The sequence below is a fragment of the Procambarus clarkii genome, chromosome 67 (assembly GCF_040958095.1).
Source record: "Procambarus clarkii isolate CNS0578487 chromosome 67, FALCON_Pclarkii_2.0, whole genome shotgun sequence".
Taxonomy (NCBI): domain Eukaryota; kingdom Metazoa; phylum Arthropoda; class Malacostraca; order Decapoda; family Cambaridae; genus Procambarus; species Procambarus clarkii.
The window spans coordinates 29,562,047-29,589,433 of record NC_091216.1 but is presented as its reverse complement, the minus strand read 5'-3'; the positions used below and the strand labels follow the sequence as shown (position 1 = coordinate 29,589,433).

The window sequence follows — 27,387 nt, the reverse complement described above, 5'->3', positions numbered from 1 at the left end:
TATATATATATATATATATATATATATATATATATATATATATATATATATATATATATATATATATATATATATATATATATATATCTATATATATATATATATATATATATCTATATATATATATATATATATATATATATATATATATCTATATATATATATATATATATATATATATATATATATATATATATATATATATATATATATATATATATATATATATATATAGCATGTGTCCACATGAATGTCTGCTTTGGGACTAAAGCACACTTGCTGAGCTCATCACAGAGGTTGAGCTTCATGCTCTACATCATACTAAAGCCAGCTGACGACCCACAGCTTCAGAGAAGAGAGTATAATTCAAAGGAAATGTGTTTGTCCCTTTTGCAAATGTATACTTTTAAAAAGGGAATAAGAAGTTCTTTAGTCTCTGATCAAGTTGATTAGGCTAGAACTCAACTTTCTGAGAAAGTTATTGGCGATTTTATTTAAAATATACTGTCCCTTATGTAGTGTGGTGTGGTCAGATATATAATATATATTTTAAAAAATATGACGTTTATTTCAGGATCTTTTACTCTAATATGTGGCTAGAAACGAGTAAACCAGTTAACTTGGATGAAAATTCTGAGACAGCAATAGAAAGTGCCTCCGATGACGGATGGAAGGAAGTGGCTCGCCAAGACCAAGACTGGGGTAAGACTTCTGGGCAAATTGTAACATTTTATACGGGTGGTGAACACATAATAAATAAAATAAAATAAACCTGGTGAACACGCATTATTCGCTATGAAATTATGAGTCTGACTCTAGCTGACGTATTATTACCCCTCAGTAAGTCTGACCAGAGCTGACGCTTTACCCCCTAATTTCGCGAGCTTGGTTTACCTTTATCTACGCCTGTCGGATCATATTTAAAAAAAAAAAAAAATCATATTAAATTCCTTTTCATTGATTTGCCTAACTGTAGCCTAACATGATCTAACTTAACCTCGTCTCACAGAACCTAATATAATCTATCTTTATATAAGGAGTTTAATCTTTATTTTATCTTTTATTCCCAGAAAAGGTGACATGCCCCGTTAAGAAGATGAAAAACGCGGACGACTTTTACAACTACATCGATCACCGCAAACTCCATTGCGACAAGCTGGTAAGTGCTCCATATTGTTTAAAATCTAAGTTTAAGAAACTTAATTTTATAAACTAGTTTTGGATCATGCAAGGCTCTTTTGACATTGACAATATGTCCTATCTTGCTAAAAGTCTCTATAGAAGTGCTGGTGGCTGGAAGGTCCAGGAGCTACTAAGCCATCATCACTAGGCTGGGTGTAGTACTCAGGGTTTCTATCCACCTGTGCTAGGCTTGGGTAGAAGCCCCGGTTTATAACCACCTGTTAGGCTTGGGTAGAAGCCCCGGTTTATAACCACCTGTTAGGCTTGGGTAGAAGCCCCGGTTTATAACCACCTGTTAGGCTTGTGTAGAAGCCCCAGTTTATAACCACCTGTTAGGCTTGTGTAGAAACCCCAGCTTATAACCACCTGTTAAGCTTGTGTAGAAGCCCCGGTTTATAAACTCCTGTTAGGCTTTGGTAGAAGCCTTGGTTTAGAACCACCTGTGTTAGGTTTGGGTAGAGCCTCAGGTTCAGAGTCAAAACGCCATTTTCAACAAACACTAGAAAAGGATTACATAATTAGCATAGTCTTGTATTGATGAGACTGATGTCCTTTGACAGTTATCTGTTTCTTTAATAATTACGCTAAAATTTACGTTATAATATAAAATTAAAGCCTCGTAACACAGCTTATTAGAAAGGTCAGAACACTATAATTGTATTTTTAATAACGTTATTTAATTAATTGAAAACTGTCATTACTAGGATTGTCTGCACTTGATTTATATGGCATCTAATACATAGTGCCACAGTTTATAAAAAATTATGTTAATTTATTTATTTATTTATTTATTTATTTATTTATTTATTTATTTATTTATATACAAGAAGGTACATTGGGATTGTGAGGATACATAGCATAGTAATTACATTCTTGTAAAGCCACTAGTACGCGCAGCGTTTCGGGCAGGTCCTTAATTGTGAATAATATAATTAGTCACCCTTTCTTCTTTGCTATTAAACAATCGATAGTATTACCTAAGTGATAAGGGAAGGAGAGCATGTAATACCAGAGGGGCCCGCTTACCTCCACAGGTGATGTTGGGCGGGCAGCTGGGCACTCATCCTCCATACATGGTTGGGGAGAAGTGGATGTGTATGAGCAAGGAATACAACATTGTCCCGGGCAACTGCATCGCGCTCTCCTTCGGCATCGAGCGAGACTTCTCTTTCGATGACGACTTGGATAAGCGCTTCAACTGTAAGGTGAGGGCTGGCTGTTTTCGGCCCTATATTGTGGCTTGTTGAGCTTGAAGCCATTACTCCTTGTAGGTGTTACATATGACTTTTTAAATAAGGTGTCTGGATTAATACCCTCCAACTTGTTCGGTATTTTGCAATCTCGATATCAGCCTTGTTATGTGTGACTTACAGCCTTGTTTCTCCTATGGCGGTCAACCGTCCCTGCAGTTGTGTACTATAACTGCTGTAAAGTTCATGCAACAGATATCTGACGGTTTCCCATTGCACGTTGTGGTCTGAGTCGTGAGAAATGGTTATACAAGTGTTATAAATTTACTTCCTTGGTCAATCTGACAACGTTAATAGAATGCACAATGTGTTCTCGTCATCTCTGTTATATAAATTGCAATAATAATCGACCAGTCTAGGCTTCTGAAGCTAACAGAGAAACACAAGTAGAGTGTTAGAGAATATGCAGAAACAAAAGCAGAGTTGTTGAAACTGGTTTGTTGTTGGGTATAATTTAGGCCTGTCAACCGCGGGAGGGATATTAATAGCTTACTGATCAATCAACAAGTATACTTTAGTCCGGAGCAGAGTTCGTGACAAAGGTAAACTCTCAGTAAACTGTCCAGCGACTTGTTCAGCAGAGGTCTCGTGCTGAATGTTATTGTCAAACTTCATATGTTTCTCAAGTTGTCTCTCCTTGTCGCCTCCTTCAACCAGTCTCCGTTGTGGATCTCTTGCGTTATTTCTCACACCATATAACAAGTTTCGGCACAAAGATGTGTTAATAGCAATAAAGAAATGTACTAACGAACTAATAATAGTTGAGACTTAAATAGTGAGTTCCAGTGTGTAGAACAGTCAAGCACAGTTGCTGAGGTGGAACAGACGGCTCGAGTAAATGTGTCAGAAGTACACGAGTGTTGGCACTATGAAGTACATTACAACTGTACATTACCGGCGGCGTACACCGACATGTAAACTAACAAACTGTTGCAGGTGTTCGCATTCGACCCGACCATTAACAAGGCGACTCACCGGCGCTCCGACAACATCATGTTCTACGACTTGGGCATTTCTGATACCGACGCTCACATCAACAGCACCAAGGTATGTCTTTACAGTGACGATACTTCCTCCTGTAACATAACCAAGACAGATCACAGAGATACAGTGTATATATTTTTCTTAGTGCCCTGCAGTATAGTGATGCTGTATTTTGTTAAAGCTGTATCCTGCTGCATAATCACCCGCCACAGATGGCCAGGTACGAGACCATTCTGAAGATGTTGGGTCTGGAGAACGCCACCATAGACTACCTCAAGATCGACGTGGAGGGAGCTGAACTCAACTTCTTCCACGACGTCTTCGCCAACACCCCAAACTTGCTCAAGAATGTCAAGCAGATCGGCATGGAGATCCACAATAGTGAATCTGTGTGTGAGTCTCTAATTATCATGAAACTTTCTACAAAACAGTTCTGAAAGGATAATTCTCGCCATACGGTCCAGCTGCACTCTAGAGCTATCATATATATTGTGCTCTTGGATTCTTTCTTGGAGGTCAGAGGGCTGGTGGAGGACAGTGTCACAGGGAAGTTATAGGTTGGTGGAGGACAGTGTCACAGGGAAGTTATAGGTTGGTGGAGGACAGTGTCACAGGGAAGTTATAGGTTGGTGGAGGACAGTGTCACAGGGAAGTTATAGGTTGGTGGAGGACAGTGTCACAGGGAAGTTATAGGTTGGTGGAGGACAGTGTCACAGGGAAGTTATAGGCTGGTGGAGGACAGTGTCACAGGGAAGTTATAGGTTGGTGGAGGACAGTGTCACAGGGAAGTTATAGGTTGGTGGAGGACAGTGTCACAGGGAAGTTATAGGCTGGTGGAGGACAGTGTCACAGGGAAGTTATAGGCTGGTGGAGGACAGTGTCACAGGGAAGTTATAGGCTGGTGGAGGACAGTGTCACAGGGAAGTTATAGGTTGGTGGAGGACAGTGTCACAGGGAAGTTATAGGTTGGTGGAGGACAGTGTCACAGGGAAGTTATAGGCTGGTGGAGGACAGTGTCACAGGGAAGTTATAGGCTGGTGGAGGACAGTGTCACAGGGGAAGTTATAGGCTGGTGGAGGACAGTGTCACAGGGAAGTTATAGGTTGGTGGAGGACAGGGATATGATAAAGACCAGAAACATTTAAATGACTAATACAGTATTTAATTATATGTAACGCTGTGAACATATATATAATGAAATTGATAATTAAAAAATTAAAAATAATTTAAATGAAATATATTTATAGTCGTTATCTTACTTTCTGCAGTTTTATATATATACTTTATGTACTTAGATATAATTTAATCATATATATTATCTTTTCAGTAATGCCTGTTGTGAGGGAGAAACTCTGGAAGTATTTCCAGCTTCTGGATTGTTTTGGGTTCAAGGTTATCTTTAGTGAAATAAATCCCGTCATTCACCTGCGGTTCGTTCTCAGAGGCCAGGTGCGGTCTTGCTGTTACGAGGTGGTGTGGGCCCGTCACCACTACTGGTGAGTCTCCCAGAGGTCACTACTGGTGAGAAAAAGGTGTAGGGAAGCTGTGAGTGCGAAGGCAGTTGGAAGTGAGAATAACCAGATGTAAGGCTGTGAAGAGGTGTAGGGGGCTTGTAGTGAAAGTAATTATGAAAAGAAGGCACCAAGCCGGGAAGGCTATGTAAGGGGCTTGTAGAATGGATACAGAAGCGGTCATGGGGTGTAGGGTATGACGTCAAGAGCTACGAGGTGTAGAGGCTGGTCAAAATGTACACAGGACTATAACAAGAGGTGTAGGGTGAGGTATCAAAAGTTGTGAGGCATTGAGAGGTGTGGTCATAAACGCAGCGTAATTTCCTCTGGACTTATGTGTTATTGACCTCATGATGGAGGGCAAGCGACCTCCCACGCCGATATCCCACCCGTAACATCGTCTTCAAGCTGATGCAACACTTCCTCGCTCCTGGAAACCCAAGCGCATAGAGTCGCAGTCAGCTACGTGTCTTTAATTATGGATAGCTGGAAGCTGTTGGGCACGCCTGGTGGAGACGGTGATGGTGGTTCAGAACATCCAAGAAACTATTGGGTGCGGCGGCTTGTCCGGAGAACGCCACCAGGGTATGGTGGTCAAATTTCACATAAGACGGAACTTCTTGTAACTTTATGTTCTGAGAAGTTGAATCTAAAACAACATATGCCGTGTCAATCTTCATCAATCAATGCCTTGTCACTCCTCACTTGAGAATGAACCTTGTAGGCTTCGACACGTTCTGAAAAATTATAATGAATACAATACAATATACAGTACAATATTTTTGTATATCAGCGCCTTAGTGTGGCGATCCAGAGAGGAAATGCTCACTGCATCCATGGTTCCTGCCCGCCATCTGAGGAACTGGAGGAGCTATACAACCTGTGACAAGTAGTCTTGTACCTTGCATGTAACCAATGTTGTAACCCTTTTTGTGGAATGAAATTTTAAAATAAAGTTAGATATATATACACACACACTAAAAGAATAGGGGTGGTAGGAGAAGAAAATATCAAAGTGTTCAGTGAGGATCCACAAGGTCTTCTCTGAGTACTCATTATTTTCTTCTCCGATGCTATGGGTCCCTACACTTGCACCAGAGGTGGAATCCTTATATATATATAGTATAATGTATAACCCCGCTGGGTTAACCGGCGGGGTCCATATATGTCTGTATGTCCCCCCTCCCCCCCCACTCTCTCTCTCTCTAACCTACGACAATCTCATACCCTACATGTTTCATCTTGAAAAGTTGAGTGAAGCTGGACCTAAGCATCTGGCTTCCTACTTTAAGTGTACGAAACTAAGTTCATGTAAGAGATGGCTAACGAACAGGCAATAAAACAAATGCATTAGTTTAAGAAAAGTTGGAAGGGAAAATGCCTGGGCTTTGAATAATGAGAAAACAAAGACACGTTAACTTAAGGTAGTGTTAGCATAGGGGATTTAGCCCTCAAGTGGGAACAATAACATCTGGACGATAGATGGAGTTAGAACATAGTCATCATGAGTTACAACAATTAACATAGACAAAGTATAACGACTTGGCTTAAAATAATGTGTAAAGAATGCGCTCTACCTCAAGATAGACAAGAACATGAGAAGCCTCAACTACCTGGCAAACCAAAAATGGAACATTAAGGGTATATATATTTTGCCGAACATGTTATTACTGCAGCAGTAGGAAATAGTCAACGATGGCAAGCCCTATTGTGTCCCAATCCACCCCGTCAACGCCCACATCAACCTCCAAGTCCTGGAGAACACAGCGAGTGACCCACACACTCATTGACGTGGCTCATGAGATCCTCAGCGAGTGACGTCGATAACCAGGAGGTCGGTGGGGGTACGCGCTCTCCAGACGGCGAGTCCCGTGTTGGCACTGGTCACGGCAGGGAGTACAGTCTTCGGTGTAGAGGCGTCACCTCACAGCCCTCAAGGGCGTCCTGGACTCTACACACACACACACACACCAAAAATCAAAAGTTTAGGGGTCTAGTAGGTGAGCGGACAGTGCACAGGACTCGTAATTCTGTGGCCCGGGTTCGATTCCCGGACCAGGCAGAAACAAATGGGCAAAGTTTCATTCACCCTAATGCCCCTGTTACCTAGCAGTATATAGATACCTGAAAGTTAGACAGCCGTTACGGAGCAGCTTCCTGGGTGTGTGCGTGGAAAAAATAGTAGTTAGTTACGGTTGATTAACAGTTGAGAGCTCAACCCCCGCAAGAACAATTAGGTGAATACACACTATCAGAACTTGCCACTAGACTAGTACCCGAACTGAGGGGTATGAGCTACGAGGAGAGACTACGGGAATTAAACCCCACGTGCTTCAAATACAAATAATCGGCAACAGAACCTAAGCACCTAACCTACGCATAACTATACACAGAACTTTAATATTTAATCATATTAATATATAAATCAGAATAAACCTATTGTTAATACACAATACGTTCAAACTGAAGAATGCATCTTGAGGGACGGCCGCGACTTAAACGAGCCTGACATCCCTGGCCTCTTGAATATAAGTCGTCACATCAACCCATTGTTGATGTGACGACTTATATTTAATTTTGTAACTAGCTCATCAAGATTGTAACTTGCTTAGCTTAATGAATTGTGGGGTTCAGTCCCTGAGCCCATTATGTGCCTCTGTAACCCTTTCCACTACCGCCCACAAGAAGAGTATGGGGTGCATAATAAATAAACTAAACTAAACCATAAACACGAGGATTGGCAGCTGGATCAACGAGCATATGCGTTTTGTTGATGAGGACGGCCTGTTGTAAATAGACAGGCTGGTATTACAGTTCTGTTTCGAATGTGCAAGAATGTAACAACTCTTGTATATATCTCAAAAAAAAATAAAAAATAGAATGAACTTGTGTTCAAGTTTATCTCGAGTGATAAACTTGAACACAGTAAGCTTCACACCGTAAAAAAAAAAAAGACGAACACAGACTTTCTTACTTATATTTTGCTCTTGCAAATTGCACATGATGTTGAAGGATATGTTTAGAGAAAGAGAATCGAATCCACGAATACCAAATCTTTAATGTAAATATAAACTAAAATATTTGCATTCGTAAGTATTCTCTCCTCTTCCTGAATTTCATCTCCCCATCCCTCTACCTCCCCCATCCTTTCCAATCCCTTTGGACATCAAAGCGAAAGCGAAGTATTCTCTCGAGTTTATTTTTTGGCGTTAAAATAACACGTGTATTTCTAACATATTACTAAAATTCGATGATATTTAATAAGGTAGCCTATCTTATATATTGTTGAAAATTTGTTTTATCAGTAAACAAAGTTACACACAATCATTGAGTTTCTTAACAACAAATCCCACAGCCACACTCCTCACTGCAAGTGATGCTCTCATGATAAATTAAAGGAAATATATATTTTAAATAATTTATTTAACACAACATATGTATAACATAAATATATAGATAAATAATGCCATACAAATTTAAATAATAGAACTAATCACATTAACAGTATAGTACATAACATTAACATGGGGTATATATCAGGAGTGACAGTCACAGAGGGCAGCCCTCAGTAATGATCATACTCACTCGAAGGCAGTAAGTGCAGTTTTCCAAAGCTCAGCAATTATAAGAAAACAAACTTGGGAGTTAAAGTGCTAATATTCATGACCGGCTAAAATAAGTTACAAGAAGAGCACACACAACGTCTTGGAGATGTGGAGGACGACCTTGAGGGCGTGAAGGCGTCTTTGGAGATGTGGAGGACGCCTTGGAGATGTAAAGGACGCCTTGGAGATGTGGAGGACGTCTTGGAGATGTGTAGGACGCCTTGAAGGCGTGAAGGTGGGGCTAGTTTGCGACTGCTACAGGTGGAATACAGAGAGGGTGCTGGAGACAAGGGCAAGAAGCATACCAGGTCGGCCATTACCCCCACCTGCTCCAGGTGGGCTTGACGCTCAAGTGAGGCTTCACGCTGTAGTGTTTAGGAAGGATGCTGATGTCGGCGCAGTTAACGAATGTTTCTTGAGGTCCGCAGCCAGTTTTCCCAGAACCGTCCGGACAGGTACCCCAAGAGTTTCCTTTAAATATATATATAATGCAAGGTATAAATTTCGGAACAACGAAGCTAAATAAATATAACGACAAAAACCAAGGAGTAAATCGCGAGGCGAAGTGCTTCTTACCTGCGACCCAAGTCCACTGGAGTACGCAGTGGGTGCATGAGAGGCGAGGCGGCAGCTGGACGTAGACGAGGTGGTCGCCGTGGACTGAACCGTTCAGGGTGTAGCGGGTGCCGGAGCCATCAGCCAAGGACAGCAACTGCTTGTTGAGGCAGTGTTGAGAGTCCCGCGCCATGGGGTTGTTGTTGTTGCACAGCCTGAACTCGTACCATCCCTGCAACACGCAGTTTGCCGTCTTGGATGCCTCTCAGTTTCATTCAACAATGATTATAACATGGTATGTTAACAACACCTGCCTGTGGATGCGAACCTAGGCCAGGATTCAACTATTAACACAACCACTTACGAAACCTGTGCATCCTTCAATAATCATGACGGCTTTGTTTACATTTATTAAACAGTTTATGAGTTGCGAAACAACACGAAGTTGTTTATAACAACAATAACCTTGTTTCGAATTCGTAAAATGTTTAATAAATGTGAACATAACCGCCGTGATTGTTGAAAGATATACATGTTTCTAAAGTGGTTGTGGAAATGGTTGACGAATGCTGGACGTGAGCAGCACGAAGCGAAGGAGGACTTACCCGGTGGTTGGCAGAGATGTGTATGGTGACGGGGACGACCTGACCCTCAGTGTAGCTGGCGGTGATGACGCCGCCGCCATACTGTCCTCCCCGTTCGTGAAGCCTCGGCTCCGGCGCCCGCCAGTTGTCCCCGCACACGCCGCACTGGCCCCCGTTCCTCCTGTGCTGCACCTGTCAGTGCAGATGCGTCATACTGACATGTTTGTTATACTGAGAGGCCGACAATTTATAGGGGAAAAAGGCCTGGCACGAAGTGGCCATTTTCAGAAGATATCAGTTACTGACAAGAGATATATAAACCAAGAGTGTGTACTCTTGAGGGGAGCCGGTCGGCCGAGCGGACAGCACGCTGGACTTGTGATCCTGGGTTCGATCCCAGGCGCCGGCGAGAAACAATGGGCAGAGTTTCTTTCACCCTATGCCCCTGTTACCTAGCAGTAAAATAGGTACCTGGGTGTTAGTCAGCTGTCACGGGCTGCTTCCTGGGGGTGGAGGCCTGGTCGAGGACCGGGCCGCGGGGACACTAAAGCCCCGAAATCATCTCAAGATAACTCTGCTTCTCGATATACATACACTGAGTTTACTTCTGGTTTTGATTATGTTCAGGGCTAAAGTAAACTTACTGACTGGTCTGCAATCTCTTGAGGTGACTTTATTATCCTTCCTGCGTTTGACAGACTCAACACCAAACTAGCCACCTAGAGTTATTGTAGCTGATTGAGACGAACTGCAATACCACATCAACACTGACCTCTCGACCTCCACAGAAAAGCTCATTGTCGTTGTAGTTGGTGGGCGTCCTGAAGCCAAACCTCCAGGCGGAGTTGCGGGCGGCGGGTGAAGACATGTACCCGTGGGCGTGCACGGCGCCTACACCCGCCATCACCACTAATATTATCTTTGATATCAAGCCATTCATGGTGGACGGAGTTAAGCGTGACTACTAGCTGTATGGGGAACGTCAAGTGTAGTGGTGTAGACTGATGGTCAGAGGCCCTACACCTCGAGTATATATACACCCGGTACACACCTTGTCCAAGGGTTGGTAAGATTTCCGGGGTGTGACCTACAATTGTCTTAATCCTCGGAACTGAAATGCCGGATTGACATTGTTGCCTAATTGTGGCGTTTCTTGAAGAAAATCTACTAAGAAATTTCTGTGTTATACCAAAGAGGCAGGGAAGTGTGGCCAGTATATAGGGCAAGTGACGAAACATAACCAGATATCCCCAAATGCGGGTCAGTATCGAACCTTGAGGATTTCAAGTGTAGGATGAGACACTACTTTGTTCCTCTCAATAAGAACAGACCAGAAAGATTAAAAAATATATTTTAACATGTATAGCACTTACATCACACATAATGCCTCATCTGTATCACAGTTGCAAGATGCCACACCTGTAACACAGTTGCACGATGCCACACATGTACGACAGTTGCAAGACGCCACACCTGTACCACAGTTGCAAGACGCCACACCGGTTCCACAGTTGCAAGACGCCACACCTGTTCCACAGTTGCAAGACGCCACACCTGTTCCACAGTTGCAAGACGCCACACCTGTACCACAGTTGCAAGACGCCACACCTGTTCCACAGTTGCAAGACGCCACACCTGTTCCACAGTTGCAAGACGCCACACCTGTTCCACAGTTGCAAGACGCCACACCTGTACCACAGTTACAAGACGCCACACCTGTACCACAGTTGCAAGACGCCACACCTGTACCACAGTTGCAAGACGCCACACCTGTTCCACAGTTGCAAGACGCCACACCTGTACCACAGTTACAAGACGCCACACCTGTACCACAGTTGCAAGACACCACACCTGCACCACAGTTGTAAGACGCCACACCTGTACCACAGCTGGAACACACCACCACAACTGTACCACACCACACCTATACCACACTTACAACACACCACACTTGTACTACCTTTATCCAACAAGAATGTACCACATCTACTCTAATCTAGCCTACGACTATGTGTACAACTCTAATATATAATAATATTAACTTATACATGACAAAAACGTATTTTTAGTATACAATACGCTAAAATTTATTAAAATGTCTTAAATGTTCGGCCGCCTCGGTAAGTAGCCTAGCCTCAGAATAGGATGGATCTGGAGGCTCAGTTCAATCTATTTTTAAGGACAGCAGGAGATGTTAACATTGTTAATAAGGTATTAGATAGAATGTATAGCATTCTGCGAAGTCTGAACATCTTAATCTTAAGATGAAGTCTCAATGTTCGGCCCCCTCGGTAAGTAGCCTAGCCTCAGAATAGGCTGGATCTGGAGACTCAGTTCAATCTATTTTTAAGGACAGCAGGAGATGTTAACATTGTAAATAAGGTATTAGATAGAATCTATAACATTCTGCGAAGTCTGAACATAAGTATGACTTCGCAGTATACTCATATATGGCAGTATGAGGCAATGGAATAATGAAATATTTCCTATTTAACAGTTGGCCAAAGCGCGCCAATGTCGGAGGACGCAGCGAGTCAACTTGTTTTCGGACCAAAGTCTTTCATTTGCTACTAATTGTCACCAGTTGATTTGAATAACGATTAATAATGCATTTTAAATTAGATCCTATAATTATCAGTGCCATTACTTGTTGGAAAAGCCTAGAATAGACGTGGTTGGTACACAATTGTAATCCCTGAGATGAGAGCAAAAAATTGGAGGGAAACTTGTGCGTGTCAGTGGCCCAGCGGCGGCCGGACGAGACGGACGCGGAAGTTTCTGTAAGTTGCGATCCAAGGTTTTTACTAGTTATCATTACAATTAATTATATAGAGTGAAGATATATTGTGAAGGCTAATGTAAAATATCCTCTGAGGTCTGATTTAAGACCTTTCGTGCCTTCTGTAATGAGGGAGGCACTGATCTAGACGCCACGGACGGCAGCCACATGGATTCATGCTAGCATGTTGGTCCACAATTACTGCTATTTTGCCTCACTTTTTTGCTTTATGCTGCTAGATTTAAAGATAACATTTGGTAATTTATGACAACCAAACCACACAACAGAAGACGGAGGAAAGACGACGTTTCGGTCCGTCTTGAACCATTATAAAGCCGTTTGTGCTTGGTAATGGTCCAGCACGGACCGAAACGTCTTTTCTCTGTCTAATGTTATGTGGTTTGGTCATCATGTCTTCAGTCACGTTATTGTGACTCATCGTCTGCATTCGGTAATTTAAATATATAATTATCAGTAAATTATTAGTTATTATCAATAATATCAGTAAAAATTTGAAAGTCTGGTGGATGATCAACTGTGGACTGGCCCAATGATACTTGACATTTATAAGTATATTAATATGTGTACAACTACTTACTTGAAGGAAATGCATTGATGTTGATAAATTAAATGAATTATATCGTTTTAATTAATGTTGTATTTGTATAGGTCAGGTCAGGTTATACCAGAATATATACCAGGATATACCATAGTATGTATGTAAATCACGAAAAATAAACACGTGATTAAAAATGTGACAGTGACAGACCACGGAGGAAAATTGAAACAGGAATTTCCTTAAGTACTTTCGTATATTAATACATCTTCAGAAGGACTCCTTCTGAAGCTGTATTAATATACGAAAGTACTTAAGGAAATTCCTGTTTCAATTTTCCTCCGTGGTCTGACACTCATACCATAGTATATATATTTATGCCGATGTACAATGAAATTATAAGGTACAAATCGGCACTATTGAGTTGGACAGACTGGAAACCTATTTTCTACTTATGTTGCAAAGAAACTAAACTAACTTAACCTTCCTAGACCTAAGACACGCTATCTGAAGCCTAATATAGTACATATGTGTGCTATACTAGGCCAAGGAATATTTAAGTCTTTTTTATCTTCATTTTTTCCCGACTGAAGTGACTAGTACAAAGTTCTATTATCTAATGTCTACTATCTATTGGAGTCCCTGTGCCTTCTTTCACCAACTTCAAGGTCACCTCCGCAGCTCACAGTTCCTGCGACGGCGCTGGAACCAATCGTATTGGCGCTTGCCTTTCCATTGGAGACTTTCGGCGCCGTGGAGAGGGGGGGACCTGCTACTTGGGGGACAGCTTCTCCTCCTTATCAACCTACCCTGGCTTTTCGCACTGGAGAGGCCACTCCAGACCGACAACCAGAGCGCAACTCCATAGTGTCCTGAGACTGATGCATGCTTACTGCTACTACTATTACTACTATCTAATTTCTGAACGGCAATCTTTGTACTATAATGCATATAATTACAAAAACTACTATCTAAACAGGAGAATGGGTTGTCATATTGTATAACTGTAACAATATGTCTTAAGAAGACAGAGACCAGAGTGTTGTCATTCATATATAACATGAATTATATAAAACTTGTAGGCCAGTCTGAGAGGTTTAATTTGTGTATATCTAATCTGTTGTATAATCTAAGTGTTATTAATTGCAATTGCCTTCCTAGGTACTAAGTGTGTGGGAACGCCCAAGTGTTTTAAAGTTTTCGGATGAAAATGGAAGAAGTTAGGAAATAGTGAATATAGTGAAGTCGTGTGCTCGGACTGCCAACATCTCGCCAGTAAGGTAGGTGGAAGCCTAACATTGCTGTAGACATTTCAGGTAATTGAGTCGTCAATGTGCTTGTAGATTTAATTATATTATTTTCAGCCATTCATATCAACTTCGTGATTGATGATTCAGCGGATAGTCTATGGAAAATCACGAGAGAAATTACTTAGTTGAAAGAAGTTTTGATATTGGACTTAGGGAAATATTGTGTGCGATGAAAGAACGACTTATGTCCAGACCTGTGTTGATTAAGACAAATTTATGGATAGTTAATTTAAACTAATTATACAATGAAGTTACAGAAATTTACAAACCTTTACAAACCATTTTACATACAGAATTTAGGGACTAGCTTGGATCAAAGTTACTTAGAACAGCTCATGCAACATAGATCTTATTTCAATAGGATATAAAATGCTTGTCAATAAGCCGTCTTTTTGTGACAATAGATTCTTGATAAAATCCAAATGTCCAGCATTGGATATCTCTTCTTTCTCTTTTGACTCTTGTTTTATTCTTTCCTGCAAACCTCGTACAAACCATACAGACCTGCTGCTTGGGTGACAGCTTCTCCTCCGTATCAACCTACCCTGGCTTTGCGCACTGGAGAGGCCACTCCAGACCGACAACCAGAGCACAACTCCATATTGTCCTGAGACTGATGCATGCTTACTCCTGCTACTACTATCTAATTTCTGAACGGCAATCTTTGTACTATAATGCATATAATTACAAAAACTACTATCTAAACAGGAGAATGGATTGTCATATTGTATAACTGTAACGATATATCTTAAGAAGACAGAGACCAGAGTGTTGTCATTCATATATAACATGAATTATATAAAACTTGTAGGCCAGTCTGAGGTTTAATTTGTGTATATCTAATCTGTTGTATAATCTAAGTGTTATTAATTGCAATTGCCTTCCTAGGTACTAAGTGTGTGGGAACGCCCAAGTGTTTTAAAGTTTTCGGATGAAAATGGAAGAAGTTAGGAAATAGTGAATATAGTGAAGTCGTGTGCTCGGACTGCCAACATCTCGTCAGTAAGGTAGGTGGAAGCCTAACATTGCTGTAGACATTTCAGGTAATTGAGTCGTCAATGTGCTTGTAGATTTAATTATATTATTTTCAGCCATTCATATAAACTTCGTGATTGATGATTCAGCGGATAGTCTATGGAAAATCACGAGAGAAATTACTTAGTTGAAAGAAGTTTTGATATTGGAATTAGGGAAATATTGTGTGCGATGAAAAAACGACTATGTCCAGACCTGTGTTGATTAAGACAAATTAATGGATAGTTAATTTAAACTAATTATACAATGAAGTTACAGAAATTTACAAACCTTTACAAACCATTTTACATACAGAATTTAGGGACTAGCTTGGATCAAAGTTACTTAGAACAGCTCATACAACATAGATCTTATTTCAATAGGATATAAAATGCTTGTCAATAAGCAGTCTTTTTGTGACAATAGATTCTTGTTAAAATCCAAATGTCCAGCATTGGATATCTCTTCTTTCTCTTTTGACTTGTTTTATTCTTTCCTGCAAACCTCGTACACCATTATATATGTAAAAGAGAATTTATATGTTTCTGTTCGAGGTTGGAGGCCAGACGCTAGGTGCAAGCCTCACCAAACTTTGCAGGCTAACTGGCCTTTGTTAGGGAATGGTCATAGGCAGGTTGGGGTTCACATCCCCCCTACCATGTACCACTTTACATGTAACAACAAATGATACCAATTTCCAATAGCGCCAGATACCAGCCTCACTTAGTAGGGAGAGTGACTGGAACCTCCAGTTTTTGTTTTTTAGGCCGTGGGCAATTATTTGCTATCTTTGGTTTACCGAGGGTCGGTGCCGCCCCAGTACCCATCCGGGGTTTACCAACCCAGGGGAGGATACCGCCTTGCCCATCCCGTGTTTTTCGACTTTGGCGCCTGCACATCGTAGCCATCCGGGAGTTTACCGAAGTTAGTATCTGCACGCCGAAGATTCAGCAGTTTACCGACCCAGGTTTACCAACCTTTATTGTTTAACTGCACTAGCCTGTTGTAGCCATTGCTGAGTTTACCAACTCACATGAAGCTATGTCGCAGCATCAACGAAGTTTACCGATCATGGTGACCTGGGTTGGGCCGCAGGGACACTAATTCCCGAAGCCAACTATTGCATATTACCAGCCAATTCACGCTAATAAGGGCTTCACGCTGACAACGGCTTTACGCTAACAACGGCTTCACGCTAACAAGTATTTCACTGACTACTACTTCACACTGACAACTACTCACGTTAACAACAAACCTCACTAACAACTTCTTCATGCTATTGACTACTTCACACGTAATATACCAGACTGAACTGGATGCGTTTGGTAATTAAACGCGGTTTGTTTAGGGAACCACAAATTATCATCGTGAAGACGATTGGTTAATTTTTTATTTCCTTCCAATTTCTTTCCGTAACTTATTGTTCTTGAATTTGGCTTAAGTATTATTAAATAGTACAGCGTTTAGAACTTCAGGAGCTTTAGTTCGAAACTAAACGTTTCTGAATAGCTTAATTTGAAATTGAAATAAGTTTATTGAGGTAAAATACACACAAAGGGATGAGGTATCTCAAGCTATTCTCACCCCGTTTAGCTTAATTTGTCTTATTAATTATAAAATGACATTATTTAACAGAAAACGATATACAGTATATAACTTGATTTGTCGTCGTACCGGTACAGTTTAATATGTATCTAGGCACATCCTGTGCTTGTAATATCCGCGGGATGGTTTTCATAGCCAGGTAGGCATGGGGGAGCCCCCTTGCTCTGAGAAAGCCATATACTTCCTCTTGATACGCTCTGCAACCTGTCCTCTAACCTACTTAATAGGTCGTGTTTGGACCACAGTGAGTCACGCATGGGTCAACAATTGCAGTCTCCTATGTTCATTTTTATTAATTAGCCATTTTGTGAAAATATTTTTTAATATCTAATAAGCTAATAAATAGTAACATTTCCTTGTCAATGGACACGAATGTTAATATATATATATATATATATATATATATATATATATTATATAAATTATATATTATATAATATATAAATTTATATAATTATAATTATATATAATTATATATATTTATTATAATTATATATAATTATATATATTTATTATAATTATATATTTATATAATATATAAATTTATATAATTATATAAATTTATATATTATATAAATTGTCAGAAAATTTAATATTTGAAATGTAATAATCAGGCTGATGTCTAAAAATAATAACAATCATAATTAGGCAGATACAAAGCCACATGTAGAGGCATCTCTTAATCTTTGATTTCTCGAGATGAATCTTGCAAACACATTTTTCACTTGTGGTATGATTTGAAGACATCTATCTAGGATTGGATAAGATTAGCGTGACCGGATGCATAACCTAAATAGTAAGAGTCATTATAAACTTATTAAAGCCCTTTTTACCTAATATTAATTTCTACATATATAATTTTACTTGGATAATATTTGGGATAATATATACAGGTGAAAGCGAGAAGATCTATATTAACCTTTATTAAATTTGTCGAAAATATCATATTTATCGCTATATGATACAATAAATAAAAAGTACGTCCTTTAAAATGAAGAAATTTTGACAATTGTTATACAGTTGCCAATTCAATTTGATTTTTTCGTTGTCAAGTGCGGGGAATTTTTTCTATATACAATTTTTAGATTGGTTTTAGGCACAAACGTAGTTTACAGTATAACAAAAGCAAGTTAGTCAGTCTTTACTGCCACTAATGCTTGGAATGTATCTGTGTATTCTTTTCCAATGTAGATATTACACATCGTAAAATTCAAAACAGTTTCGGCGGCCTGTACAAGTACCTTTAGAGTCATCCACGTCAGCCTTACAAGTACATAAGATTATGTAAAGCAAGTTACTGGTGCTGGGGCCCATCTATTTGGACTAGTTGGTAGTCACGGCCTCGCTTCTTGCAGGTTGGCATATGATCCCTAATGGTCCAAGTGGTTGGGCACCGTTCTTTCCCTCTATCCTATCCCATCCCATCCTATATTTGTCCTCATTTCCTTTCCAAGTGCTACATAGTTGTGTACACAAAGAAATCACAACGATTTATATCTATAGGAAAATCATTGGCCTAAGTATTCGTAGCGTGGAGCAGATGCCGTTTGTTATATTTTCGATTCAAATTATCACTGAATTCATAATACTGCGTAAGAAGCCTAAGAAATATTACTCTGGATGCAAACTTGAAACCTTAGGGCACTATAATCGTCCACTCTTTGGTCTCTGGCTGAGTAGATGCAATGACATGCATATAACATTTTAAAGAAATGCGATAAAATATAATTTTACATAATAGCAGCAGTATTTATGTAACGTCACCAATAAACACCATTAAGTGACCTACTGGGCTATCTATACTGATAAGATCAGAGGCACTTAAATAACTGCCTTGTACAAATTATTCATTTATTTTTTGTACTTGTGCTCTTGTTTGTATCATTACTTTAACATATATATATATATATATATATATATATATATATATATATATATATATATGTTAAAATAATGATACAAACAAGAGCACAAGTACAAAAATTAAATGAATAATTTGTTTATATATATATATATATATATATATATATATATATATATATATATATATATATATATATATATATATATATATATATATATTTACAAGATTACTTGATTACAAATGTGGCCTTGACACATACACAACTCAACCAATACAAGTAAAATATATATATATTATAGAGTATTGGTATCCTTAGGGACCACCTAAATTTCTTTATATTGATATCTGGTTTTGAGAACTAGTCTGATATCTGAGGGAGACCAAGTTACTTCTCAGTATACTCAGTGTATATTATAGTTTGTGTTAATGTATCAATTTCTGCGTTTTTTAATACCAAACAATTTTAAGGACTAGATATACGGGAATAACAAAAACACAGGACTAGGTTTAGTGAGTTTTAGATATATTTATGATTTTTGTTTACTCTGATAGAATATGATGAAATAATGAGGAGATTGAGAAATCAATTGGAGCAATGAGGTGACTTGAACCAGCGATCAAGGTACTCTAACCGCGCACCTTACCCCTGTACCATGACATGGCAAGTTATACAACCTGGGGATTCCACTGAATCCATTGCGCCAATCGATTGGAGCTGATATATTTTCCGTTAGTGGGATTCCTGTGTGATGTGTAAATTAATGAGATGGCATTTTATGATGCACTAAATAGCTCAAGTGGGTTGTGTACATCTTTCCCTGTGATGTGGACGGTTCTACGTGAGATTATGTCTGCCTTCGGTTTGGTCTGTTATGGAGGAGAGCATGTCTCTGTCCACGGCTTGGACACGTCTACTAAAGATACACCTGTGTTTACGGGCGTGGACACGCCTTCTGTGAGAGTACACATGTCAGTAGAGCATAATTCTCTTATTCTGGGACAGGAAGCCTGTACCTTGGCTTATCGAGGCCTGTACCAAGGCCTGTCACAGCCAAGGTACAGGAAGCCTGTACCTTGGCTGTGAGATCTCTGAGGGCAACTATTGACCTTCCCCAAGTTGTCTAACTCCCGGGTAGTTATTTCATTGCTAGGTGAATATAAGCATCAGGTGAGAGGAAACGTGTCCTACCGTTCTGTCCTGCCCGTGGATTGTCCCTCGATTATGAGTCGATGATGTAGATAAAAGTGCTACAGGATAGAGGTGCGCCTGTCTCTACGGTGTGGACAGGTTTACAGGATAGTACACCTGTCTCTACGGTGTGGACAGGTTTACAGGATAGTGCACCTGTCTCTACGGTGTGGACAGGTTTACAGGATAGTGCACCTGTCCCTACGGTGTGGACAGGTTTCTGGTGCACAATTTGCGTGTCGGCAACGCTTGAGAGGAGAGTATTCGAGACTGTTGTTCTTTAGGGCGTGCGCGGCGGCCATCTCGATGATCTCTGCCATGCCGTCTCCAGTACACGAGTTGTACTCCAGATAGGCCACCGCACCCACATCTTGAGCCGCGGCCACACCCTCCTCGTACGCAACTGCCTTCTGCTTCTTTTGCTTGTGTTTCTTCGTGGTCGTTGTGGCCTCTCGGACTTCCTGTGGGTAATGGAAAAAGTAAAGGCTTTTGGGTAATGTAGAAGACAATGAACAAATCCACAAGGGCCGTGACGAGGATTCGAACCTGCGTCCGGGAGCATCCCAGATCCCAAATCCCTTGTGGATTTGTTCATTTGATGCATCACGTTAGTGTGATCTCTCTGTGTGTGTAGAAGACAATACTCGTCAATTACTGAGTGGCATAAATATTTAAGAGGAATTGGCTGTGAATAGTTAAGGGTAATTAGTATCATGCCGGCTGAATAAACATGGCTAAACTCTTGCAACATAATTTATTGATAACTAGGATAATTTATTTGGTAAAAATGACAGTTTCTTAAAATGTTCTTACGAAACATTTATCTGCCAAAGACTTACCTTGTGGCAGCCAACAAGGATGACGGGCGTGTCAGGGATGAACCAGGCAACTTCAGGCGCCCACCTCTCTTTAGCCATGCGTAGCGACTCGGGGCAGGCAATGGAGAAGCAGATTAACACCACGTGGTGGCCTAGGTAGCTGTAGGAATCGAGCCTCTTGTCCTGATCTCTGGCGAAATACCCTCGACTGCACCAGAGTTGCACCTGTGGCGAAGGACAATGGCCGTAATATCAGCATTGTATTTATATAACTCTTATGTTTACATTTGTACAGCTGATGTATGTAGATTTTTCCAGACAGTTCACTGGTTCTCTGTTTGTTTTTGTTTTCTTATATCTACACCTCGTAAACTTAGGCACAAAATGTAATATTAATTGATGCAAAATAATGCATCTTTTTTTACTCTCTCCCTCTCTCCTTCCCTCTCTCTTTCCTTCTCCCTCTCCTTTCCCCTCTCTCTCCTTCCCTCTCTCCTCTCTCTCTCCCTCTCTCTCCTTCCCCCTCTCTCTCTCTCTCTCCTTCCCTCTCTCTCTTCTTCCCTTTATTTCTTCTCTCTCTTCTTCCCTTTATTTCTTCTCTCTCTCTTCTTCCCTTTATTTCTTCTCTCTCTCTCTCTCTCTCTCTCTCTCTCTCTCTCTCTCTCTCTCTCTCTCTCTCTCTCTCTCTCTCTCTCTCTCTCTCTCTCTCTCTCTCTCTCTCTCTCTCTTTGTCTCTCTCTCTTTGTCTCTCTCTCTTTGTCTCTCTCTCTTTGTCTCTCTCTCTTTGTCTCTCTCTCTCTCTCTCTCTCTCTCTCTCTCTCTCTCTCTCTCTCTCTCTCTCTCTCTCTCTCTCTCTCTCTCTCTCTCTCTCTCTCTCTCTCTCTCTCTTTTTTTCCCCCCCGCCCCAACCACCCCCCACCCCCGTTATGCATGAAAAAGGAAATGATTATAAATTTGTAAATTTGGACTAGTAATACTGCTACGACCTGTCATCTAATAGCTTTTTACTTCCTCGGAAATTGTTCCTGATTTTCAGGATGATCTGAAGTTTTGCTTCCGGTAAAGAACCACGGGATATATATTGTTCACGAGAGAATTTTATCTCTCGATAACATTCTCTGTGAATCCGATTCCTGTGACATCACTCTTCACGGGATTTGGGTTGTTGATTTGTGGAACCAATTTCCGCGTAACGTAGTGGAGTTGGGGTCCCTCGATTGTTTCAAGCGTGGGTTTGGACATATATATGAGTGTGATTGGGTGATTATAAATAGGAGCTGCCAATATGGGCCAATAGGCCTTCTGCAGTTACCTTTATTCTTATGTTCTTATGTATTTCTGTTCTCGTATTGGTGTCCTGAATAACATCTAGAAACTGTTGAATATTCTCAGACACAGATGGTACTATATAACCTTCCTGTCTTTGGCACTTTCTTATGATAATTACTTGCTTGCTTGGCCCATAAAGCCCATGCTGAGTCATGCCCTTTGGACTTTCCACTCTGCCAATCCGCCTCAAATTATCTATTACTCATTCTGGTCTCTATTTCGCTTTGTTCACTTCTTTAAAGCTTCTTCTCAGGCCATACCTTCAAGGAGCAACACTCGACCTGTTGACAACATGAGGGAGTAAGGCAGTGTTTTAAGCACTGCCTTAATCATTGTTCATCGCCTCATTACTTGCTCTTGTAGTGTCGATTTCCCGTTATTCAACACTCGTTCTACCTTGTAATTTACTAAATCATCCTGGGCTACCAAAGAACGGCTTTAAAGTCTTCACTCTCGAAAACTTTCTGCATGTTTCCTGTCACCTGATGCTTCTATTCTCCTAGCAGTTGGTAGGTACTCGGGAGTTAGGCAACTGTTGTGGGTTACATGTTGAGGAAGGTCAGCAGGTGACTTAGGGGGACCTAGATTAGCCTAACTGGCTTCTTGGTCCCAACAATGGGAAGCCAAACCATATAAGTTAATGTGATTTAGGCTCATTTTGAGTAAAGGGGGCCTCGTAGCCTGGTGGATAGCGCGCAGGACTCGTAATTCTGTGGCGCGGGTTCGATTCCCTCACGAGGCAGAAACAAATGGGCAAAGTTTCTTTCACCCTGAATGCCCCTGTTACCTAGCAGTAAATAGGTACCTGGGAGTTAGTCAGCTGTCACGGGCTGCTTCCTGGGGGTGGAGGCCTGGTCGAGGACCGGGCCGCGGGGACACTAAAGCCCCGAAATTATCTCAAGAATCTCAAGAAAGGAAAGCTTTTGCTTCACTCAAAATCTTGTCATCCTAGGATTCAAATAGAAAAACACATAACAAATTACCCTCGTCCCTGGTACTGTCAAGTGTGTATCATGTGTGTCCTTGGTATATATCAGCTGTTGTCTTGACCCTTAACTGTTATGATACTCTGCACCATACGGCTCGCGCCTCAGTTACGGAACGTTCTGTTTTTCACAATCCAGAGTTTGTATGTGTAAACTGGTGTTCCGTCGTTGGAGGACCGTAGTGATCAATACTGTCATGCGCCTCATCGTTGCAGGACCGTAGTGATCAATACTGTCATGCTCCTTAATTCAGAAGCCCTCCTTTTTAATTCTCCAATCTACCAATCCGGGATTTGTATGTGTACGACCGCGAGCAGGGTCGCCTTCTTTACTTGGTATGGACCTTCCCTTCATGGTTCTATCTCATCTTAACCAGTGCGCCGTTCGATTGCTCTCCTCTGCAATCATTTACTGGGAGATCAGCATGATTACAAGAGGTTATCTTTACTTCTCAGTATTGATTCCGGGTACTCACGATATATCAGCTGACTTAATCTTCATTAACTTAAGTATTAGAACACAAACACTAGCCACATTGTGAATCTAATCTATTCTTAACGCTCGGGGACGCGAATCACTGCCTAAGGGTTAAGAATCTATATATTTGCCCATTGTATTAACGGAATATTAAAAAAAAATAACTTATAGAAATCAGACATCACTGTACCTGTGTACCGTTGACGCTGAGCGGAGCCTGTTTGTCGGAGCTGCCGTTGTTATGGGCGCTGCTGTTGTCGTTGGTGTGGCAACGAGTTATGCCCTCCAGCAAGCTGATCCTCCCACTCCCTTCTTCGCCTACAGCCAGCAGTCTCCTCCAAACTACTGGAGGCTTTCTCGAAGACTTCTTTCGCTTGGATTTTGTGGAAGACTTACGAAGTGTCTGCCTCGTAGAGGCTTTTCGTGTTGGTGCGATTGTCGATGGGGCCCTCAGTATCGTGGTGGTCGTTGACCTAGTTGTAATGGTCGTCTGGGCTCTTCGTACCTTGGTGGTGACTGGGGTCTTCCTTGCCGTGGTCGTTGAGGCCCTTCGTACCTTGGTCCTTGGGACCCGCCGTGTTGTGGTCGATTTGACTAAACGAGTGGTTGTTGGGACACTTCCTGTTGTTCTCTCTTGTTTCTTTTGTGTCATGGTGGCGACCAAGGTCTTTGTCGTAGTGGTCGCTGGGGCCTCTTGTGGCATAGTGGTCGGTGGGGCCTCTTGTGGCATAGTGGTCGGTGGGGCCTCTTGTGGAATAGTGGTTCCTGGGGCCTCCTGTGGAATAGTGGTCGTTGGGGTCTCTTGTGGCATAGTGGTCGTTGGGCCCTCTTGTGGAATAGTGGTCGTTGGGCCCTCTTGTGGAATAGTGGTCGCTGGGGCCTTTTGTGGCATAGTGGTCGCTGGGACCTCCTGTGGCATAGTGGTCGTTGGGTCCTCCAGTGGCATAGTGGTCGGTGGGGCCTCTTGTGGCATAGTGGTCGGTGGGGCCTCTTGTGGCATAGTGGTCGGTGGGGCCTCTTGTGGCATAGTGGTCGTTGGGACCTCCTGTGGCATAGTGGTCGTTGGGGCCTCCAGTGGCATAGTGGTCGGTGGGGCCTCTTGTGGCATAGTGGTCGTTGGGACCTCCTGTGGCATAGTGGTCGGTGGGGCCTCCAGTGGCATAGTGGTCGGTGGGGCCCCTTGTGGCATAGTGGTCGGTGGGGCCTCTTGTGGCATAGTGGTCGTTGGGGCCTCTTGTGGCATAGTGGTTCCTGGGGCCTCTTGTGGCGTAATGGTCCCAGGGGCCTCTTGTGGCATAGTGGTTCCTGGGGCCTCTTGTGGCATATTGGTCGCTGGGACCTCTTGTGTCGTGGTGGTCACTGGCGCCTTCTGTGTCGTGGTGGTCACTGGCGCCTTCTGTGTCGTGGTGGTCACTGGCGCCTTCTGTGTCGTGGTGGTCACTGGCGCCTTCTGTGTCGTGGTGGTCACTGGCGCCTTCTGTGTCGTGGTGGTCACTGGCGCCTTCTGTGTCGTGGTGGTCACTGGAGCCTTCTCTGTTTTTGTGCTCCATGGGGCCTTCTGTTTATCATTAATCACTGGGACTTTCTGTGTCTTAGTGATCCATGGGGTCTTGTGTGGATCAATGATCACTGGCGCCTTCTGTGCTGTGGTGGACCATGGGGCCTTCTGTGTGTCGAGGATTACTGGTGCTTTCTGTGCTGTGGTGGTCCATGGGGCCTTCTGTGTGTCGAGGATTACTGGTGCTTTCTGTGCTGTGGTGGTCCATGGGGCCTTCTGTGTGTCGAGGATTACTGGTGCTTTCTGTGCTGTGGTGGTCCATGGGGCCTTCTGTGTGTCGAGGATTACTGGTGCTTTCTGTGCTGTGGTGGTCCATGGGGCCTTCTGTGTGTCGAGGATTACTGGCGCCTTCTGTGCTGTGGTGGACCATGGGGCCTTCTGTGTGTCGAGGATTACTGGTGCTTTCTGTGCTGTGGTGGTCCATGGGGCCTTCTGTGTGTCGAAGATTACTGGTGCTTTCTGTGCTGTGGTGGTCCATGGGGCCTTCTGTGTGTCGAAGATTACTGGTGCTTTCTGTGCTGCGGTGGTCCATGGGGCCTTCTGCGTGTCGATGATCACCGGCGCCTTCTGTGTACAAGTGTTCGTCGATGCCTTCTGTGGTGCGATGGCCACTGTGGCCTTCTGTGTCGTGACGGTCCATGCGGCCTTTTGTGTATCAGTTATCACCGGAGCCTTCTGCGTTGTGATGGCCAATTTGGTCGTTTGTGTCGTGGTGGTCCATTGGCCCTTCTGTGTTGTGGTGGTCCATAGGGCCTTCTGTGTACCGGTGATCGCTGTGCCGTTCCGTGTCCTGGTAGCCACTGGAGACTTCTGTATTGTGATGATTTCTAGATTCTTTGGTGTCATAAATGTCGCTGAATGTGAAGCATTCTTTGATTTGGACAACATCACGGCTAACTTCCCAGAGTCAAAGTGTGAGAGAGAGAGAGAGACTGTCGCGGACACTGAATGAATGAGACTACTGTGTCATGGTGTCTCGTAGTGGGAGTGCAGCCTTATCGTGGTACTTTTTGTGATGTGAGATCGCTCCACTAGATAAAGAGATAGGAGGTGCAATAGCCATTAGCCTGATCATACAACTATCATATGATCAGTCTCGTTATCATACCTGTCAAACTGATAGCGCGGGGCCATCATGATGCGTCTAACAGTTGTGACTGTTCAGTCTTCGTTCGTGCCATTTCAGACTGAAATGAGAATGCTTGGAAAGCGACCGATCTTTGAATGAAAGTGGTAGAGAAAGCTAACCGTATTTGCGGGCGGACAGGACGCGTGTCTATGGTCCACCATCAACCTTATATATATATAATGTATATGACTAGTTCATATAACTCAAACCACTGGGACAATAAATCGCCGCCAAGCATGTCAAGTCTAACTCTAAAACACGTCTCGTTTAGTCGTCATGCATCACCTGAAAACAACTACTACATTCCTGCCTTGCCAAATATACACTGACGTGCCATTTTGACGCGCCTCTCAACATTACCACTCGTGTAATCACTGTGACTAGGAACCTTCACGCAAACTGCACCTTCATCGTAAAGAAGAAAATATATTTACATGCTCAAAATCATAAATTTCCTTTACAAAATCAGTTGATCATCAATGTTTAATAAATGTATAATTCGTTTTGTCAGGGATTGGAAGCCTGTGTAAATATGTACTTTAGGTTTATATTGAGATTTCCCCAGAGTCGAACAACAGTTGCCTAACTCCCGGGCACCTATTTACTGGTAGGTGAACAGAGGCATCAGTTGTATAAAACCATTAGTTCCCAATGAGAATCGAACCCTGGATCCCCGATTGCGAATCGAGAACTATGAATGATACTATGATACAAATTTTGTCCACAAAATAACCTGGTAAATTAGGTGCTTGTTATAAGCCGGCAAACCAGGTGGCAAAACATGCATGAGTTACGTGGATTCAACGTTGAACTATAACGTTGATTTTAACGTTGAATTATATCGTTAACTGTACGTTAAATTATAACGTTGAATTAAGGTTACTTGTGGATATTGTGGCCACTGAGAAATACGATATTTTCCGATTACTTCTTATATGTTTCCGATAACACAATTTTCGTAGAAGCGAGATGTAAACATCAATACAAATTAGGAGTTGAGAATACTTTTTCTTGAAGATAGCAAACGAGCTTATTTTTTCTCAATAGTTTCAGGCACTTTAGCCTGAAATGTTTGTAGGTGGTAGGATTCGGGTTCACACCA

The 27,387-nt window shown here is 42.0% G+C and overlaps 4 protein-coding genes and 1 long non-coding RNA gene across 7 annotated transcripts in view; 3 read left to right on the top strand and 2 right to left on the bottom strand.

Annotated features, from left to right (window-relative positions):
• Window positions 1–576: 576 nt before the first annotated feature.
• LOC138355476 (uncharacterized) lies at window positions 577–8,170 on the top strand. The gene is made up of 6 exons (XM_069310591.1): window positions 577–702; window positions 1,071–1,159; window positions 2,217–2,387; window positions 3,369–3,479; window positions 3,629–3,809; window positions 4,744–8,170. The coding sequence occupies exons 1-6, from the start codon at window positions 591–593 to the stop codon at window positions 4,914–4,916; spliced, it is 837 nt and encodes a 278-aa protein (XP_069166692.1). The 5' UTR covers window positions 577–590; the 3' UTR covers window positions 4,917–8,170.
• Window positions 8,171–8,406: 236 nt separating this feature from the next.
• On the bottom strand, window positions 8,407–10,976 carry LOC138355423 (uncharacterized). The gene is made up of 4 exons (XM_069310315.1): window positions 10,429–10,976; window positions 9,693–9,863; window positions 9,109–9,319; window positions 8,407–9,003 (listed from the first exon to the last, which is right to left on the bottom strand). Exons 1-4 carry the CDS (start codon window positions 10,609–10,611, stop codon window positions 8,849–8,851), a joined length of 720 nt encoding a protein of 239 aa, XP_069166416.1. The 5' UTR covers window positions 10,612–10,976; the 3' UTR covers window positions 8,407–8,848.
• A 53-nt stretch (window positions 10,977–11,029) lies between these two features.
• Window positions 11,030–11,539, top strand: LOC123767489 (magnetosome-associated protein MamJ-like). The gene has a single exon (XM_045757172.2). It carries the CDS (start codon window positions 11,030–11,032, stop codon window positions 11,537–11,539), a length of 510 nt encoding a protein of 169 aa, XP_045613128.1.
• An 877-nt stretch (window positions 11,540–12,416) lies between these two features.
• The window catches only part of LOC138355475 (uncharacterized), a 406,464-nt gene continuing 391,493 nt past the window's right edge, over window positions 12,417–27,387 (top strand). The window contains exons 1-3 of one of the 3 annotated variants that reach the window (XR_011223944.1): window positions 12,417–12,451; window positions 14,168–14,286; window positions 15,205–15,323. This is a non-coding gene — a long non-coding RNA (uncharacterized lncRNA). Of the gene's footprint in view, window positions 12,452–13,687; window positions 15,324–27,387 lie in introns of all 3 variants that reach the window. The other 2 variants (XR_011223943.1, XR_011223942.1) reach the window with 2 other exon arrangements.
• On the bottom strand, window positions 19,302–26,125 carry LOC138355474 (proteoglycan 4-like). The gene is made up of 3 exons (XM_069310589.1): window positions 23,789–26,125; window positions 20,828–21,031; window positions 19,302–20,449 (listed from the first exon to the last, which is right to left on the bottom strand). The coding sequence occupies exons 1-3, from the start codon at window positions 26,042–26,044 to the stop codon at window positions 20,168–20,170; spliced, it is 2,742 nt and encodes a 913-aa protein (XP_069166690.1). The 5' UTR covers window positions 26,045–26,125; the 3' UTR covers window positions 19,302–20,167.